Genomic DNA, 19,269 nt, shown 5'->3' with positions numbered 1-19,269 from the left:
TGTCCATGGACTACAATTCCCATGAGCCCCTGCCAGCATGAGCTGAGCCCATGGAGAGCCACACTTTGGCCACTCCTGCTATAGGGTTTTCAAGGTAAGACATATGCTTGTTGTTTGTTTATGTTTATTGGATTTTTAAACTGCCCTCCCAGCAAGGTGGCTCAGATTGTATGACCATACCTGCTTCTGTGCAGGAACCCTGGTCTTCCATGGAGATCTCCCATCCAAGTACCATCCAGGGCCAGCCCTGCTTAGATTGTGAGATCAGACCATCCTGGGCCGTCCAGGTCAGGGCAGCATGCTAAACAGCAGCACATAAAAAGATCTCCATGCAAAACCTAAAGCTTACCCAACCTCAGGGTCCCCTGTAAAATTGACAGGTTTTCAAAAGATCAGCCAGAAAGTTAGTAGCCAGCAGGATCTAAGAACTCCATAGGCAGAACATGTTGTTGTGCGTGGCGAGGATGTTTGGAGGGCAAGCAGGCATCCAAATTGTCATCCACTTCCATTGTAAGAAATGTGCATTTGAACCGTAGCAGAGAGAGAACTTCTGCTGCCATTCCCTATGTTTTCTCAAAGAGACAATTAGATCCTTATCTTAAGAAGGTGAACAATATTACAATATAATAACCAGGGGGGGGGACCCTTAGATCTCATCATTAAAACCATAGTGTAAGAATAAATGAGGCAAAGGCAAAATTAAGGGCAAACAGGCTCCAGGTACATTGTTGTTGCCGGTTATTTTGTGGTACATTGTTTCTTTATGTGGTACATTGTAGTGGCGAAAAGTTACACACCCAGCTTCACTGGTACAGGAGGCAGCCACGTCATATGATGCAGTAATTTTATAGATTATTCCGGCTGACAATGACGTGTGTAAGAAAAGGCAGGCCCCAAGTATCTTCAAATTTATTGTGAGACTCTTAAATGTACCCCCACAAAGCCTGCTGATCTCTTTTTCTAATCACATTTGTGTCAGAATAAAGTATCTAAAGTGAAATGATGTATTCTAGAAACTGCCATTCACCATTCCTGAGCTGGTTCAAGCATCCCCTTGTCGCAGTTCGGATGGAGTCCTATACATGGGTAAGGCCTCATTTGCTTTCTGAATGTCAGTTGAATTTAGAGCACTGTCACAAAAGTACAAGTAACTCTGTACGGAGGCAGCATTCTTGCGCAACCGTTACTTCCCAGTTGATGACCATTGATTTTCTGCCCTCTGGATATTTTCTGATATTTAAAATCCAGATTTAATTTTCTTCAAAATACAACAGTGCAATCCTGGACAGAGTTATATCCTTCTAAAGCTACTGAAGGGTAAAAGAAAATAAAAATCTTGTTACACCTTAAAGACTAACAAAATTTCTCTCCATAGAAGCAGGCTGTAAATTGTGAAAGCTCATCGTGAAATAAATGTCTTTAAGATGCTTCTAGGGCTTTGATTTTAAGTCGTTCATTCATTTATATTTATTTTTATTGGCCACCCCTCTCCTCACGGTCTTGGGGTGGCCTACACAGTAAGTTAAAAACCAATACAATAGATGTTGAAGAATGCATTAGATCTATCAAGACTCAAGATACCTTTATTGGCATAACATTGGGTCTATCTATAAATGTAACCCTGGTTCTCCCTATGTGCCTGGAAAAGACGCTTGGGGTTTGTCAACCAGGCACATAACAGAGGGTGGCAGGTGGCCCAGTTTGATGGTGATGGTGGTCCTGGAGGAATGCCTAATGTAAGAGTGCTGTCTTGCAAGCCCTCCAAAATTTAGAAAGCTCTATGACGGCTTACACTTCAGCTGGGAACTCATTCTACCAGGCTGGAGCCTGGGCCAAGTGCACCTCTCTTTGGCTGGGGATCATCAGCAAGTTGGTATTTGCTGAGCGGAGAGATCTCTGCGGGACGTATTTTGAGAGACGGTCCCTCAGGTACTTAGGACCCAGACCTTCTAAGGCCTTTTACTATGCTGCAATAGACAAGCACAGCTATTTCCAATCATGTTTGAAAGGTTTAACACTGTCTAGGATTGTACTGTAAATCATCGGTCTTTGCTGCAGTGAACTGTTTTGCAACACACTGTTTTCTGCTAGAAAATTGTCAAACTTTAATCTCAATCTGGTTAACTGTAAAACCATTTTATAGTCAGGGATCTTTCCCTGTACTCTGGATGCGAGTCCAGGAGTACCTTAGAGACCACCACGATTTGGGGGGATAGAAAATTTTGAACGTCAAAGCACCCCTCATCAGATGCAAAGGGAGCTTTGGATCTCCAAAATTCATATCTCCACAATCTTGGGTATATTTTTCTCTAAGGTATTTCTGGACTCAAATCTAGCTGTTGTGCTGCAGACCAACACAAATCTCTGTGCATTGGTCATGTTGGGTCTTGGGTATTTGGGTTTAAGTTCTGGTTCGTCATTCAGCTCCTTGAGTGGACTTGGGCTGCGTGTATCAGCTTCGGTTCCCTTATTTTTCAAAGATGAGAAAGGAAAAGGGATATAAAACTCTCTTTCGTGTAACACTACATGTTGAAAGCAGCTGGTTGTAGCAGGGGGAGCTTGGGCTGGGGTCAGATGGGGAGATAACTTTTGCATAATTGAGTATTAACAATACTGAAATGCCAATAATTCCCGACTAGGAAAGAAACAGGACAGCTGGTATGTGATAGACCTCATGACGGGGGAGAAGCAACAAACGCTGACCTCTTCAGTTGCCGAAAGCCTTTGCCCGTCCACATCTCTTCTTTATCTTGGCCGAACAGGTAAGGTAGCTTTTCATCCGCTGCTTAACATTTAACGGTTTGAAAGAGATACTTTGGTGAATCATTAGGTTTATTTAATTTCTAAAGATGGAGGCTTTGCTTTAGATAGAACAACAATTTCCATAATGTCTTTTTTTGAGCTTGGGAAATGAGAACTGTCACAGGGTTCCAAATGCAGTTTGCACCATAGATTTAGATAAAGACCTTTAAAATACTATCCTCTTAATTTCCTCTTTCTTTCTTAGATCCCCTAATATAAAAAATTTCCATATTACATAGGCAAACTAAGGTGACATTTTCATTTACGTATCCTTGCTCCAAAGTCCAGATCTCTTTCTTGGTTAGTTATTCTCAGTTCAGAACCCTGCCCATATGTAAGTGAAGTTAGAGGTGTGTGAGGCTAAGGGGGTTGCTTCAGTTTGCGGTACTTTACATTTCTTCAAATTAATCTTCATTCTCCAATTTGTTGCCCGTTTATGTAATTCAGAGAGATCCTTGTTAATTTGCTCGCGTAACAATGCAATGCTGCACAGACTGCACACAAATAATGTTGTGCTGCACCGTATATTCACATCAAAATCACAAGATGTCATAGTCCCATTGTATACGGCACTGGTCAGACCACACCTGGAGTACTGTGTGCAGTTCTGGAGGCCTCACTTCAAGAAGGACGTAGATAAAATTGAAAGAGTACAGAGGAGAGCGACGAAGATGATCTGGGGCCAAGGGACCAAGCCCTATGAAGATAGGTTGAGGGACTTGGGAATGTTCAGCCTGGAGAAAAGGAGGTTGAGAGGGGACATGATAGCCCTCTTTAAGTATTTGAAAGGTTGTCACTTGGAGGAGGGCAGGATGCTGTTTCTGTTGGCTGCAGAGGAGAGGACACGCAGTAATGGGTTTAAACTACAAGTACAACGATATAGGCTAGATATCAGGAAAAAAGTTTTCACAGTCAGAGTAGTTCAGCAGTGGAATAGGCTGCCTAAGGAGGTGGTGAGCTCCCCCTCACTGGCAGTCTTCAAGCAAAGGTTGGATACACACTTTTCTTGGATGCTTTAGGATGCTTAGGGCTGATCTTGCGTTGAGCAGGGGTTGGACTAGATGGCCTGTATGGCCCCTTCCAACTCTATGATTCTATGATTCTTTGATATTTGTAACTGCAAATTATTTATTTATTTAAATGCAATTGGTATCAGCACAAAAACTTAGTTCCTTCCCTCCATGCCTGCCGGGTTTCATAAAAAGCTTCCCCCGCCCCTCCTGGAAGCAAACGTAAATGTGGCACTCAGTCAAAAACCCTGAGTAGATTCTGCATCCCTGCTGGCACCTCAGCTTCAAAATTGGTTTTGTCTGTAATAGTCTATTAAGAACCTGGGCTTTATTTTCTGAAAGTTATGCAATTGGGTTAGCTATGTTTTTAAAGTTACTATATATGCGAAGAAGGGACTTGGGTGCTCCGGCCTCCTCAACATGTTGCTTAACTCACCTTTGTCTTCTGCATTGTGTCAGCAGAGACATGACTGCCCGTTGCTGAGCATCCCTTATGCTTGCAGAGCTATGTCTTCCTCATGGAGTTATTCCTACCTTTTCTGACTATGGCTAGCTCCCCCTGATTTCTGCCTTAGCAAGATGGCCTAGGGTCAAAGACTAGCTTTTATTACAGACCAGATGGAATGCACACCTCAGCAGATAAGACAGAGCTTCCAATTAGGTGCTTATCTGAGTAACAGGTGGAGTGTTGATATAACAACAATGGGGTGAGCTAAGAAACCTTTGGAGACCTAGGAACATCCTGTCCATCTTGAGAGGAGGGTACCATCTAAATTAATTCCCAAAAGGCACCAAATTGCTCATCTGTCTCTGCCTCAATCTGATCTTGGTCTTTCAAGATATTTGCCATTGGCCAACGCAATACATCTTTTAAAAAAACAGTATACCAGTTCTCCTTCAAAATTGTACCTTCAGCCTTGTGGATCCTGGCTGTTGTCACTTCCTCAGTCTCAAACTGGAAAACATGCCTCCAGAACTGGAGAGGTTATAATTATTAGAATCAGTGGCTCTTATGATAAAGTTTTTTATGTCTCTGCTGACACAATGCAGCAGACAAAGGTGAGTTAAGCAGCTGCTGTGCCGGGCTATTGCCAGTTCCTTGTGATGAGGTAGCATTATTATTATTATTATTATTATTATTATTATTATTATTTGGATTTGGATTTGGATTTGGATTTGGATTTGGATTTGGGTTTGGATTTATAGCCCGCCACTCCCCTAAGGCTCGTGGTGGGTAACAGCATATAAAACCCCCCGATAAAAACCACTAATACATAAAAACCATGCTAATACATCAACCAGCCCAATACAGCGACATTACCCAAGGAGGAGACCAGAGATAGCCTGAAAGGACTGCATGCCCTGCCACTTCCCAAGAACGCACGGGGAAAGGAATCCCCTGGCACATGCAGACTGCCCTGGCATTGTGTGTACACAGGTACAACACCGGCGCTGGAAGACCCCACATGGCAGGGAGGGGGGCCCCCACTGCACAATGGCGGAAGAGTGGCATGCAGCACCACAAAGCTGACCGGGGCATTTGGTGTCCCTGCATGGGGCTGGCTCGGTAGGGCTGCAGATGGCGACCACAGCAACACAGGGATCACAAAATTATCCATGTTCCCTTACTGCGGGCCATCTGAGACTCTGATTTGGGCCAGGGCTAGGAGGTGGCCAGGATGGCAGCAGCATTGTGCCAGCCCAGCCTTTCCACCCCATGCATAATCAGTCTTGTAGCACATATTCAGGAATGGCTACACACCTGAAGGCGGGGGAGAGCTCATAATCTGAAAACCAGGTTCTAAAAGAGAAAAAAAACTGTGTTTCCTTTTTAAAATAACACAAGATGACTATTGAACTCCACCCAGTGCCAGGAAAAAAACCACAACCCCCAGGAACTGTTTGATGATGGGATGTTTATTTTTAGGGTTGTCTCACAAGAGAAGCACCAGGCTGCTTTGACCCACCCAATGCACATTGCCAATTCTTTTTTTTTTAACAGAGTACACAATAACAATGTACGATACCAAGAGTAAAGAGCTACGATGGAATGCCACCTACTTTGATTATGCAGCCACGTTGCCTGAAGAAGACATGCAGTACAGTAAGAACTTTGCTTCTAACTAAAGACAAGTGTGTCGATAACATCAAGCTTTCAGAACCGTGAGTAGGTGGAGCTTCCAAGTGACAGTTCGCCTCTGTCTGCTTTCCAGAAATGTCCCATTTTGCGTCTAATGGAGATGGGCTGGTGGTGACGGTGGACAGCGAATCTGGGGACGTCCTGTGGATCCAGAATTATGGCTCCCCCGTTGTAGCTTTCTACATTTGGCAGCGGGAGGGGTTATGGAAAGTGATGCACACCAATGTGGGGATCGAAACGCTGCGGTACCTGACATTCATGTCTGGCGAAGTTGGACGCATCACCAAGTGGAAATACCCCTTTCCTAAAGAAACGGAGGCCAAGAGCAAATTGGTGTGAGTATTAAGTTTTGTGATTAAAAGATGTTTTTATATCTGGTCAACTCAGGTGTTCTCTGGCAGGGAAGGAGCATATGTTTTAAGCACATGTTGCCTACAGTGATTGTCTGATTTTTAAATTTGTTGTGTCTCGGATCTGCAGATTGTGTATTTAAGGGACTGAGATCTTTGTATGTTGAATAGGATCACAATCTTCGGGTCTTTTTGGCTGATTCTTTTGTTGCTGCTGCTGTTGTTGTTGTTGTTGTAAAAACTGTATCCTGCTTGATCTTTGTAAAATCCCAGATGGCATTACAGCACCAAAAATGAGCAGGGTACTACACAATTGTCACAGAGCCTATTTGTGTCTTCTACTCTGTCAGATGTGCGTTGGGAGTTCTATGCTGAAACTTAATTCCCTGGTGAGCAGGATCCCAATTTCTATTAGGACTATTGTGCAGCTGAAATGGCCCCTGGGAACCACTTTTTACCGACTGGAGAAACTTATGTGCACAAATAGGCTATCCTACCAGCAAATCCCTGGAGCCATTTCATGCTGGGAAAGAAGCACGGGGGAGGAGGTTAAGTCCCTTAACCACACATTCCATGGGCCCAATCTGAACCCCCTCCCCCCATGTGCCTGGGAATTAAATTTCACAACGGAATTCCCAGTACCCATCTGGCCTGGGGTGATTGTACCCATAAATACTAGTTATGCCTGACTGGCAATCCAAACGCCTTTCTCCAAGGTATGATTTCTGCTGTAGGGGCAGATAGAGCATGGTGCCATGACCATGTTGTGTAAATGGCATTCATGGTCTAGCTAGATTCAAGTCCTGTTGCATCTTAAAAGACCAGCAAGATTTTGGGGGTATGTCCCTTCAAGAGTCAGAGCTTCCTGAGGAAAGGTCCCTTTTCTACTGCAGAACATCACAGTTGCCCTCTGATCCTGTTTACTAAATAGTATCTAAACGTCACTTCTGCCTTTCTAGCTATATAATATTACTAGGAATTAAGCCCGCTGTGGGTTAAATACAGCGGGCGCTAGCTGGGGGATACCGTGGCCGCGGGAGGCTGTTGGATGGGCCCTGGCTTGGAGGGGTGGTGGCTGTCGTACTGGGCGCCCCCTCAGCGTCCTGGAGACTCACCGGGTGCCATACATGCGGCGGCGTACAGGTGCGGAGGTGGGCAGCGGGAGGGCAGGCGGGTCAGGGCGGGCTCCGAAGGGTTGGCGTGTCGGTCCAGCAGCAGTGGCTCTGCAGCAGCGCTCTGTGCAGCGGCGCCATTTTGGGGCGGCGGTGGGAGGCATCTGCGGGGCGGTGGGCAAGGAACGGCTCTGCAGCGTTGGCCAAGTCATGGCGGTGATCTTCTGTCCTTGGACGTGTAAAGTGCTGCCATTTTGGGGCGGCCGCAGGAGGCGTCGGCACGGCGCTGCGCGAGGAGCACTCCGTGGCGTTGGTAGAGTATTGGCCGCCATCTTGTGTTATTTTCTGAGTATAATAAGTATATTTCTGATTGCGCAAACAACTTACCGTTGTTGGTATATTATATAATGCATAACTATGTTTATAGATGGTTGTGTGTGTCTTTAAATGGAAAATCACGTTGTAAAATTTCCTTCCTGTTGTTATGCTTCTAGGCCAACCCTCTACGTAGGGAAATATTCCACCAGCTTGTACGCATCGCTGTCCATGGTTCACGAAGGGGTGGCAATTATGGTAAGCTGTGCAATTGGAAGTGAAAATGCCCAGACGCAAAATAGTGCTTTAAACTCCTTTCCTCGTTTCTTCAGAACTGGGATTCATAATATTCCAAAGCCGTGGTCCCCAACCTCAGTACCGGGCCACCGCCGGCCACGCCTGCCTCTACCCCCCCCCCCCCCCGGAGCGAGAAGCTCACCAGGCCACAAGCGAAGTGGCGCCCGGGCCGCCGGCTCTCCCCCACCCCTGGAAACAGTCCTCAACCTAGAAAAGATTGGGGACCGCTGCTCCAAAATACTCCACCCCACTAGTGTTCAGTAATGGTGGCCAGCAGTTTACGCCCTGTGCCCCAGCGAGGCTAGGTGGGAGGTTGGTTTTGCTGCCATGCTTGACATTGAGATTTGCATTTGTGAACTGTTTGTAGTTTTAGTGGGGTTTTAAGGGGATTATTGTGTTTTTGACTTTTTATCTTGTAACCCGCCATGAGCCAGCCCAGCCGGGAGTGACGGGAAATAAATTTCAAGTAATAAAAATAATACCTGGTTTGATTACTGCTTAAGCAATCGCTTGCATTCTTGCCCAAAAAGTAATCAGCATCCGTGGCATGCTCCCTTTGGTATGCTCCCTGCCGTTTCTATCATTAGGAACACCACTCCTAATGATAGAAACGCCAGATCGTTGGTTAGCGTAAAGCTCAGTCGGTGACACCGGCTCTTTCACTCTCAGCCAACCTTACAAGGTCATTGCTGGGATTAAATGGGAAGGGAGGGGACCATAGATTATAGCTCTGAACGCCTTGGCAGAAGCCATGACTACGGTTACTATAAATGAGTGTGAAAAAATATATACTGTACCTTTTCAACGAAGAAAACTTAAGCAAAAATATGTCTAGAATGCACTTTGTTCCTGTAAATCGATGTTTCGACCAAGTTTTTGATCCTTAAACAACAAGGGTTAAGTCATGGACAAATACTGTTTCTACAAAAAAGCCAAGTCCTATTTTGAAAACAAAATACCCAAGTCCTTCCCTCTGTCTTACATTTCAAGAGGAAAGGTCCCCAGCAGCCCATAGGAGGCTTGTGATGAACGTAGAGATGTCATAATTTGAAACCTCGTCCGTCTTAGTTGTATTTTGTTCAAGTTAGAGGAAATAGCTTTGAGAGTGTATATAACAAGAATCAACGGCCAATTTCCTCCTGGAAGAAAAAGGTAAATATACAGTCAGACAGTGGTGCAAGGGAAAGAATCGCATTCATTGACAGATTTATACCCTGCTTTTATTCCCAGTGAAGACCCACCCCCAAATGGCTAGTGCCCTCATTCTCCCTTTCTCCATTTTATCCTTACAAACCACCGTGTGAGAAGGAGAGGGAGGCTGGTCCAAGCTCACCCAGCAAGTTTCGGTGGCAGAGAGGGAATTCAAGTCTGCACCTTCCAGATCCTAATTGAACACTCTGCCCCACTACAGTTGCAGCCATTTTATTGCAACAGATGGCAGAAATAAGAGATTGTCTCAGACTGCATCACTGGCTCCCAGTCCACAACACCTTATCAGGTCCAGTGAAGCTCTTCCTGTACAAGATGCAGAAACTGACTTTGTTCTGTGCCACAGTTAACAGGGCTAAACTATACTAAGACGATACTGTTGCTATATCTTTGCAGTGCCCAACCTTGAATTAATGGCCCAGGTAAAGTGCAGTAAAAGACCTGACATTATTTTCTTGGCAGTTTACCATATGTCACAAGCGGAGATTCTTTATGGCCCATCCACTTTGAATGGGTGGCTTGTTTACTAGTTTCAATAGGCAGCAAAACTGAGCCTATGTGCCATGTAAAATGAAGCTAACCTCCCAATAAATCCAAGTGGCTTATCATGCAGGATTTTGTTGTGCCTTTTGTGAAAGCACTAAATGTTCCATTGCTGTGTTCAAAGAATAGTGATAAATAATCTCTCTCGCTCTCTCTCTCTCTCTCTCTCTCTCTCTCTCTCTCTCTTTCTAGCCCCGGGGAAGTGCAATACCGTTGATAGAGGGTCCCAAAACACGGGGTGTCACCATTGAAGACAATGGCGAATGTGTCATCACCCCCAGTACAGACCTGAACTTTGTCTCCGGCTTGAAACACAAGAACAGACTCAACTATTTGAGGAATCACTGGCTTTTAATAGGTATCAGAAAGGGATCGGATTTCATTTGTAATGCGCTGCCCTCTGGTGGACAAACTCCAAATTTAAATTAGGGTGAACTTTGACCTTTACTATGTTTTTTTTTTCCCCAATTGGCAAAAGTTCTTACGATTCCTAAAGCATAAATAAAAGATTACAAAGGCCACAAGAGCACAACAGGGAAATTTCTTTTTCTGTTAATATGTTACTGATAATGCAGTTACAGGTATTTTTTCTTAGGAGCCAAGAATGTGATTGTAGCTTCCTTATAATATTAAGTAAGATTTTTTTTCTCACGTTCTGAATGTAGCTCACCATGTTCCAGCCTCCATTTTGCAAAATATGAGTCAGGGAGCTGGCCATAGACCAGGGGTAGTCAAACTGCGGTCCTCCAGATGTCCATGGACTACAATTCCCATGAGCCCCTGCCAGCGAATGCTGGCAGGGGCTCATGGGAATTGTAGTCCATGGACATCTGGAGGACCGCAGTTTGACTGCCTCTGCCATAGACCATCATTTCCTTACATCCTAAATTGTCATGACAAGGATGGCAAAACTAAAACTGGGGTGAGCAGGCCCCTTTGATTCTTTGCAAAGCCTGGACAGTAATTTACAAGTCCCAAGCCATTTTACAGCAGCGGTCTACAAATCTGTGAACTGTGCAAATGTTTAGCTTGAAAAATTCACTGCCACTGTGGAACGATAGCCAGCAGTCTTTAAAACACATTTGATCGCTTCACAGCGGTCTACTCACAGCTATGGCCCATGATAACTGCTTGAAAAGGCAATGTTCATAGATAGTATGGATTCTGGAAACAAGCAAGTATAACCTGAACAAAAGCTTAGCCACTCCTGGAAAGTGTGCCCTGTTTGGTTGCAGGTGGGATAGAAATAGTTGGAACTTAATTAATACATGGCGGACTGCATAGTCACTTTTTTCTACCCAGCAGGATTTTTGTAACAATTACAGAAAATGCTTCATTTCCACCTTTTACGTGTATGAGTTGTTTAATGTATTTGTTGTCCGCCACAAGATGATTTCTTTTCCTTGAGGAGAATACAAGTTCTGTTCTAATTTCTAGGGCACCACGAGACACCATTGGCAGCCCCAACGAAGATCCTGGAGAAATTCCCAAGCAATTTGCCAAAGCGGCAAGAAAACATTATCCCAGCAGATTCAGACAAAGCTGCTTTTGAGGAGGTTTGGGAATAAATTTAAAGTACTAATAAACGTATGGTGAAAATGAATTTATTGTGTTACAAGAGTGGGCTTGGACAGGGAGCTGCATATATTTCTCACACCATCGCAGACAGAGTTCAGGACAAGCTCCTATCTTTACACAGCTCTTAGGTGGAATGAAGCATGGGCAAAAATAATCCATACATTTTCCCCAGTCCCCCTCGCTTGTTTATTCATTGAACAATTCCTCCTAAAATTCTCATGAATCAGATTACCTTTATTGGCCTAAAGAATCAACAGAACCAAAGCCAATAGCATTAACATTTTATGCAGTTACAGAGCTCGTGGCTAAAAGGTTGTCTCTTAAAATGACCGACAGGATCAAGGCAACTGTCACAATGGATGTATGATCTGTCTCGTGGAACATAATCTTTATTCAATGTTTCTTGTCTACACAAAAGATGTTTAATTTCTTCAGATGGTCAACTAGTGAGGGTCAGTAACTAGCACATTTTGGGCATTCTAACACTATATGAGTTTGGGTGTCTTGGGTATGGTGTCTCAGAGAGGGGAATTTGTTGTAACTACCCTGGGTTGAATTTGATGGAAAACTATTTAAACAAGCTGACAGATATGCTCTGTTTAATGAGTTTACATCCAAAATATGGAGATACACTGGCAAGGCTATGTATAAAAGTGGGATTTCCCAGAACTGGGAAGAAAATGCACTGCTTACTGAAGACCCAATTAATTGGGCATCTATATCTTCCAAGAGCCTCTTGTGGCGCAGAGTGGTAAGGCAGCCGTCTGAAAGCTTTGCCCATGAGGCTGGGAGTTCGATCCCAGCAGCCGACTCAAGGTCGACTCAGCCTTCCATCCTTCCGAGGTCGGTAAAATGAGTACCCAGCTTGCTGGGGGGTAAACGGTAATGACTGGGGAAGGCACTGGCAAACCACCCCATATTGAGTCTGCCATGAAAACGCTAGAGGGCGTCACCCCAAGGGTCAGACATGACTCAGTGCTTGCACAGGGGATACCTTTACCTTTACCTTTATCTTCCAATCTCTGGGTTTTTAGTTTTTGAAATGCCACTTCCTCTTGGGCTAAGAGCATTGAGATGTCTAATAAGTATGTCTTGAACTGCAATGGTCTTCCCCTCTAGGTCTACTGCAGTCGGGTTAGGACCGCAGAGTCATTTTTCACTAAATAATGGCAACTAATAAATCTGAATTGGAAGCAGCTTGCCAACGGTAATGGTGGACATTGCTTGTGTTGAGGTTTTTCAACTAAGGCAGTCTCTGGTTACCTCTTAGGCAATCGACATTGCTGGGCGTTCCGCAAAAGACTTGCACCCTCCCATCCCGGAGGATGCCGAAGAGATGCTCGGCCAACCTACGGCCCGGCCCGAAGCTCCCGTGGATTCCATCCTGAAGGACATGGCCACCGTCATCCTCAGCACATTCTTAGTTGTCAGCTGGGTCGCCCTTGTCATCACGTATCCAATGGTAATGGGCTGGTGTGTGAGATTCTTGCACCATTTGGCAGAGGACTCAAAAGGAAACAGGCATTTATTTGAGGTTTATATCCTGCCGCAGAGCCCTTTGGGTAGCTCCACAGTGGCAAAGTACAGGATTTGATTTGTTTGATTTTCCAGATATTTTGAAAGCTTGCAATACAATCCGGATCTTGTCAGAATGAGAGAAATCCTGAGAATTGCACTGGAGAGGATTTGAATCAGAACAAGGGAGAAAGGGAGGGGGTGTCAGTAGAATCCCGTAATCTCCACCACAACGTATCTGTCCTAAATTTTAAGCCTTCCCTCTGGTTCCCATATATCTCACCCCTGGAATTGTGATTTTGCCGTCGCTGTGAGCCAGGTTTGCGAAAGCCTATACACATCAATCAGGAATGTGCCTGGGAATCTGATGTTCAGACTATAAACTCTACCCACGCCTACTCCTGCTTAACTACACTGAAATGAGGAAAGGAAGAAAAAGGTCTAAACCTGAGGACTATTATTTTGTGTCCCTTTATCAAAAATAGTTAATTAATCCCCAAACGTGTAGGTTTTTGCCTCTTCTCCTGTAGTGAGGATCAGAATGGGAAACATGCCACAGGCACTAATCCAGGGAAGAGGTATCGACTGGGATAGGAAAACAGGCTCACTGTAGATAATTCTTAGAGCTAACAAAATGCCCCTTGACCCTGGTCTGGACCCTATTCTTCTCCTCCTTCTCTCACCCACTTAATTCCAGATGGCATTTTCTTTTCATTGCTTTCATTCCCCATACTCTGGATTCTCACAACGCTACAGCCCAGCTAGATCTAGGTCTTTCTTCTGAGGAAGAAGTTCTGCCTCCCCCCTTTAGGGCCTAAAGCTTAACAGCGATTTGAGTTGGATTTCCCTTCCTCCCAGCCCTCTCCTGCTATATCCCTGCTGAAGTTTAGGAAGGTGCAGGCAGCCAGCTGTATAAAGAGAGATCTTGTCTGGGAATATGAGTGAAATTGCACTGGATAAACAGAGCAACACAGAACTGGAGATCAGACTATCCTTTGCCGGCCCCACAACCACAGATCAGCTGGCTCAGTCAATGTTGTCATGATATGTCTATGTCATTTCTGCTACAACCCAGAAATGATGTCATCACATCAGCAGTGTCGGGTCACCACTCTAGGATTTGGGCAAAAACTCTATGGTAGAAGCCCAATTTACCATAGAGATTTTGCACAAATACCAGGATGTCACCCGGACGTCACAGAGTGATGATGCCACTTCCTGGTACATTGAAAGTGACATAGACACATGGCTGCAATGTTAGCTGTGCCTTTCTCCTGCTCCCAGTCAGTAACCCTCCATCCCCCCACCAGTTGCCGGGGGAGACCTGGCAATTCTAGAGGGTGATGATGACCTTTTCTCAAACAGTGACTAAGAGGACCAGTCACAGCACAGGCCAGGACCTTGGTCTCCCTCAATTTCAATTCCAGATTAATCTTGGATTGTCTTTACTGTTAAATGGTTAAGGAGTACCCAGTGCCTATAGACATAATCAGAACTTGGGGGAGAGACCTCCGGCAACCTACAGAAAGCCCTTTGGTGCTATATCAGGGTGGGCTTTAATTTTAAAACATTTTAAACTGGCAAATACATTCCTAATGAACTGCATGTTCGCTCGTGGATTTCCTATTGTCAGCATGTGGTAACAGCCTTTTGGAAGCCTTACTGTGGAAGTTAAAGTCGGCAGTTACTTTTGATACAGTTATTCTAATAGTATAAATGTTTGACTTATTAGCCATGAAAAAAACTAGCTTGTTCTCCACACCAATATACTCGCTTGGAGCTAAGCTCATCTTCATGTTGATTCATGAGCAAAGATACAGTCATGTTCTTGAAAAACTATTAATTATTCCATTTGTATCAAACGTATGTCCTAAAGCAGGGGTGGGCAAACTGTGGCCCTCCAGATGTCCGTGGACTACAATTCCCATGAGCCCCTGCCAGCATTGGCAGGGGCTCATGGGAATTGGAGTCCATGGACATCTGGAGGGCCACAGTTTGCCCACCGCTGCCCTAAAGGATACTCACAGCGCTTACATACCATCAACTTTCAGCCTACTCAGTACTGACTCTAAAGCTACATATCCGTAGTCAAAGTCACAAACCGCTCTGAGCCTTCGGGGAGGGCGGTATATAAATACGAAAAAATAAATAAATAAAAACAAACAAGCATAAAAAGTAGTAAAAAGAGATGGCAACTCTCACAAAGACAGTAAAATAAAACTTTTATTATTTCATTCTCAATTCATGGTTTTCTCCCCTGCCCTTTTAAGAGCATGCACCATCAGCGACAACATCAGCAGTTCCAGAAACAGCTGGAGGAGAAGATCCAGCTGTTGCAGCATCAGCCCTTCAGTCCTGCCATCGACTTGCCCCCTGAAGCCGACTTCTCGGACGGTTCCTGCGCGAGGGCAGAGAGCTCAGCCACCAGCACCCCCAACATGTCCCCGAAGGCGTCAAATCACTCTGCGTATTCCATTGTTTCTGCCTCGGATGTCGGGAGTGGCCTTTCCACCGAGCAGGAAGAAGGTGAGATGGGGGATCTAATTTTCCTAGTGGGAGGGCTGACAGCTGGCATTTCTCCCGAAGTCTAGCAAACACAACAAGAGAGGCATCGACAGCAAAGGAAAAGGTGCTTATTGGGTTAGGTAGGTTAGGCTCCAGTTTGATCTTTGACAAGTCACCAGAGAGATGGGAGTGGTGAGGCAAAGGTGAGGCAGCCCCTGAAAAACATCCTTCCATGAGCCTTCATTGTGGAGACTGTTGCAAAGTGGATGTATTCAAGAGAGCTGTTAGAGATACAAGCAAGCATTTCCCATCCTCCTGCCCACATTTGTAGTATCTCTGCGTTCACTGACGTTTTACCTTCATGATTGTTTTGCAAGCATTCTCTTAAGTAAGAGTCAAGCTGCTTCATAGAATCATGGAGTTGGAAGGGATCTCCAGAGCCATCTAACCCAACCCTCTACACAATGCAGGAAACTCACAATGACCACCCATAGTGACCACAATTTCAGGCTCAAATGATGCCTCCCTTCCCCCCAAGAATACCAGATTCCTTAGCCCAGGGGTAGTCAAACTGCGGCCCTCCAGATGTCCATGGACTACAATTCCCATGAGCATTCGCTGGCAGGGGCTCGTGGGAATTGTAGTCCATGGACATCTGGAGGGTCGCATTTTGACTACCCCTGCCTTAGCCAATCTGGCCTGGAGAAATTCACCTCTTGAACCCAATGTGGAGATCGGCATTTTCCTGGGCCTGCAAGAAAGAGCCACCTTGATACAACCCTTCCAGCCCACCCATTCACAATCTGTTTTCATGCAAAGGATAAGAAAGTTAATATAGCAAGTTACAGATTGACTAGAATTAGTTTCTACTGCTGAAGGAGTCAGACAACATAGTAGGTTATTGGCATCTATTTCAAGATGGAACTTGTGTGTCTAGATCTGCCCTTCTGCATTAAAGAGAATCTTTTAAAGTGCCATATTTGGTGCTGAATGTCTACATTCCAGATATTTGGAAGCCATAGCTGGGTGGCTTGAGCAGAGTCGCCTGAAATTCAACCTTCCAAGACAGAGGTCCTGTGGCTGGGAAGGAAGGGGGCAGGTCAGGAAGCACATTTACCTGTCCTGAATTGTCACCATACCCTGTACCAAGAATCTGGGAGAGATTCTTGACTCCCCCCTTTCTATGGAGGCGCAGGTCATGAAGATAGCCAACCAGGCATTCTTCCACCTATGCCAGGCATAGCTACTAGCAACCTACCAGTTCCCAGAACACCTAGCCATGGTGATCCATGTGACGGTCACCTCCAGAATTGACTTCTATAACTTGTTCTACATGGGCCCTCCCTTGTCCTTGACCCGGAAATTGCAGCTGGTGCAAAATGCAGCTGCTTGGGTCCTCATGGGAACACCTTGGAGGGCCCATATCCAGGCTGTGCTGAGGCAGCTGCATTGGTTGCCATTTGTGGTCCATATCACGTTCAAGGTCTTGATCCCTTCATGGTCTGGGTCCCACATATCTGAGGGACCACCTGTCAACTTATGCCCCCTGCAGAGCCTTGTGCTCTGCAGGTCTTAATCTGTTGGTGGTGCCCAGCCCTCAGGAGGTTCGTGTGGCCTCAAACCAGACCAGGGCCTTTTGGGTCCTAGCCCCAACCTGGTGGAATGAGCTCCTGGAAGAACTGAGGGCCCTGCAATAGCTTTACGGTTCTACAGGACCTGCAAGACAGAGCTCTTCTGCCAGGTCTTTGGTTGAGGCCAGGGCATAGAAGTTCACAGGGGCCCCTCCAGGCCAGGCAAGCTTATTCATCTATCTACCTGGATTGTCAGCAGCCCCTTAGTACTCCCCTGAGGCACGGAGGGGGGCTACTGGATTTTGGGGGTGGGGGTGGCATTTTACCATTGGGTTGTTATTAATTTTTTTTAAGAGTTAATCTTATATTATGGAGTTTCATCATATGTAACCCACTGCAATAAATCTATCTGATAATAATAAATGCCAGTTGAGGTATGCACCCAAAAATATTATGTGTAATGCAATTTTCCCCCCTTCTCCTGCTGCTTAGATGGAGATACAGATGTCATAACGGTTGGAAAGATTTCATTCCACCCAAAGGACATGCTTGGACATGGAGCTGAGGGAACAATTGTTTACAGGTAAAGCACCCATCATTCTTTCTGATCTTCAGAGGCAACATATCCTTATCCATGTTTCCTCTATATATTTGTGAAACAGCCTGGGGGGGGTGGAACGTGTCCGGCTGTCCGAGTTGGAATAGAGCCTTGCCCCTACAGCTCCTGCCAGAGAGAGAGAGAGAGAGACACAGAGCTTTGCCAGACCTAACGTGAGCCTTCATTCCCTCCTATCGCTCCTGCTGTGAGGGAGGCAGAGAGAAAGACAGGCAGAGCTGCCCAAGCTGCTGATCAGCCCTGTTTTCCTCCCAAGAATGAGTTCTAATTACCTGCTATGGCTCCTGCTGCCACAGAGAGAGAGACACAGAGAACTGCCCCTGCTGCAACAGAGGGGGAGAGAGAGAGACAGAGAGCTGCCCCAAACTGTACACCAGTCCTGCTTCCCTCCTACAAACCAGCCCTGATTGCCTGCTATGCCTCCTGCTGTGAGGCACACCAAGAGAGGGAGAGGGAGAGAGAGAGACACAGAGAGAGATGTGCACCCCCTGGTGTCCCCTGGGTCCTAGCACCCATTGCATTCCTGCTTGCTAGTAGTTAATAATCTCATTCTTTTAGTGGGGTGCTTGCAATAAACCAGTATTAGAACCATCAAAAGAGAGTACGCTGTTTTGGTGTGGTTTGGTGTGTATTCTTCCATGTAAGGATATTCAATATTTTTCTCTATCGAAACTAAACTGAAATCTCTTTAAATATGAAGCTGTTGCCAGACTGACGTTAGAAACTGGCTTACAGCAAAGTGCAGTAGTTATGTATCCCTGCATAAAACATCAGTGAGCTACACTTGGGGATATGATCTTGAGATTTTAAATACATCTTTCCGTTTTAAAAGAGAGAACCCAAAGTGTGCTCACAGTACTATGAGCTTTTTTTTTCATGCCTGCATGTGTAAACGGGAGCCCATTTTAAGCAGTGAGACGTGGGGAGTTCAAGCGAGGACCTAGTTGAGAGAGACTATTAACAGTCAAGGGGTTTCTCTGCCATGTGCCGGCACATCCCCAGGGGGACCTTTGACAACCGAGCGGTGGCCGTGAAGAGAATCCTCCCCGAATGCTTCAGCTTTGCTGACAGAGAGGTGCAGCTGTTGCGGGAGTCCGACGAGCACCCCAACGTCATCCGCTATTTCTGCACGGAGAAGGACCGCCAGTTCCAGTACATCGCACTGGAGCTCTGTGCGGCCACTCTGCAGGAGGTAAGCGCTGGGGGACAGGCACCTTGTGACAGCTCTGGCAGTGGGAGACCTGGCCGTTCCGAGGAGGGAGGGCGACGGTTTCAGGTTGAGCAGTTTCTTGGCTGTGCTTTAAAGCAGAGGTCGTCAACCTGTGGTCCTCCAGATGTCCATGGACTACAATTCCCTTGAGCCCCTGCCAGCGTTTGCTGGCAGGGGCTCATGGGAATTGTAGTCCATGGACATCTGGAGGACCACAGGTTGACGACCTCTGCTTTAGAGGAGGCACGATTCCCTCTAGACAGTGTTTTTTTGTTCTGTGCTTTGACTGCAGCAAGGGCCAATCTAGACCATTTTTTTAATGATTCGTGTTAAATCCGTGGGTTCAGGATGGGTCCAGACACTGGAAGAGATTTGAGCTCTCTATATGGACCCCAGCATGATACAAGCAGAACTGAACGGAACCAACAAACCTTCCAAAAACCCCCACTTACATACACTAGCAAACAATGGATCTTCCCACTAGTGTGCACTATTG

The 19,269-nt window shown here is 45.7% G+C and overlaps 1 protein-coding gene across 1 annotated transcript in view; it reads left to right on the top strand.

Annotated features, from left to right (window-relative positions):
- The window catches only part of ERN1 (endoplasmic reticulum to nucleus signaling 1), an 84,570-nt gene that overhangs the window by 55,832 nt on the left and 9,469 nt on the right, over positions 1 to 19,269 (top strand). Inside the window, exons 5-15 of the mRNA XM_077328852.1 lie at positions 1,014 to 1,086; positions 2,640 to 2,762; positions 5,815 to 5,916; positions 6,026 to 6,287; positions 7,909 to 7,987; positions 9,971 to 10,136; positions 11,216 to 11,334; positions 12,627 to 12,818; positions 15,142 to 15,397; positions 17,440 to 17,530; positions 18,566 to 18,755. Of these exons, the coding sequence (XP_077184967.1) occupies positions 1,014 to 1,086; positions 2,640 to 2,762; positions 5,815 to 5,916; positions 6,026 to 6,287; positions 7,909 to 7,987; positions 9,971 to 10,136; positions 11,216 to 11,334; positions 12,627 to 12,818; positions 15,142 to 15,397; positions 17,440 to 17,530; positions 18,566 to 18,755 (1,653 nt within the window). The remainder of the gene's footprint in view (positions 1 to 1,013; positions 1,087 to 2,639; positions 2,763 to 5,814; positions 5,917 to 6,025; positions 6,288 to 7,908; positions 7,988 to 9,970; positions 10,137 to 11,215; positions 11,335 to 12,626; positions 12,819 to 15,141; positions 15,398 to 17,439; positions 17,531 to 18,565; positions 18,756 to 19,269) is intronic.

Source organism: Paroedura picta, chromosome 3 (assembly GCF_049243985.1).
Source record: "Paroedura picta isolate Pp20150507F chromosome 3, Ppicta_v3.0, whole genome shotgun sequence".
In the NCBI taxonomy this organism is placed as follows: domain Eukaryota; kingdom Metazoa; phylum Chordata; class Lepidosauria; order Squamata; family Gekkonidae; genus Paroedura; species Paroedura picta.
Note: the sequence above shows the minus strand (reverse complement) of the source record. Positions and strands in the feature narration are given on the sequence as shown.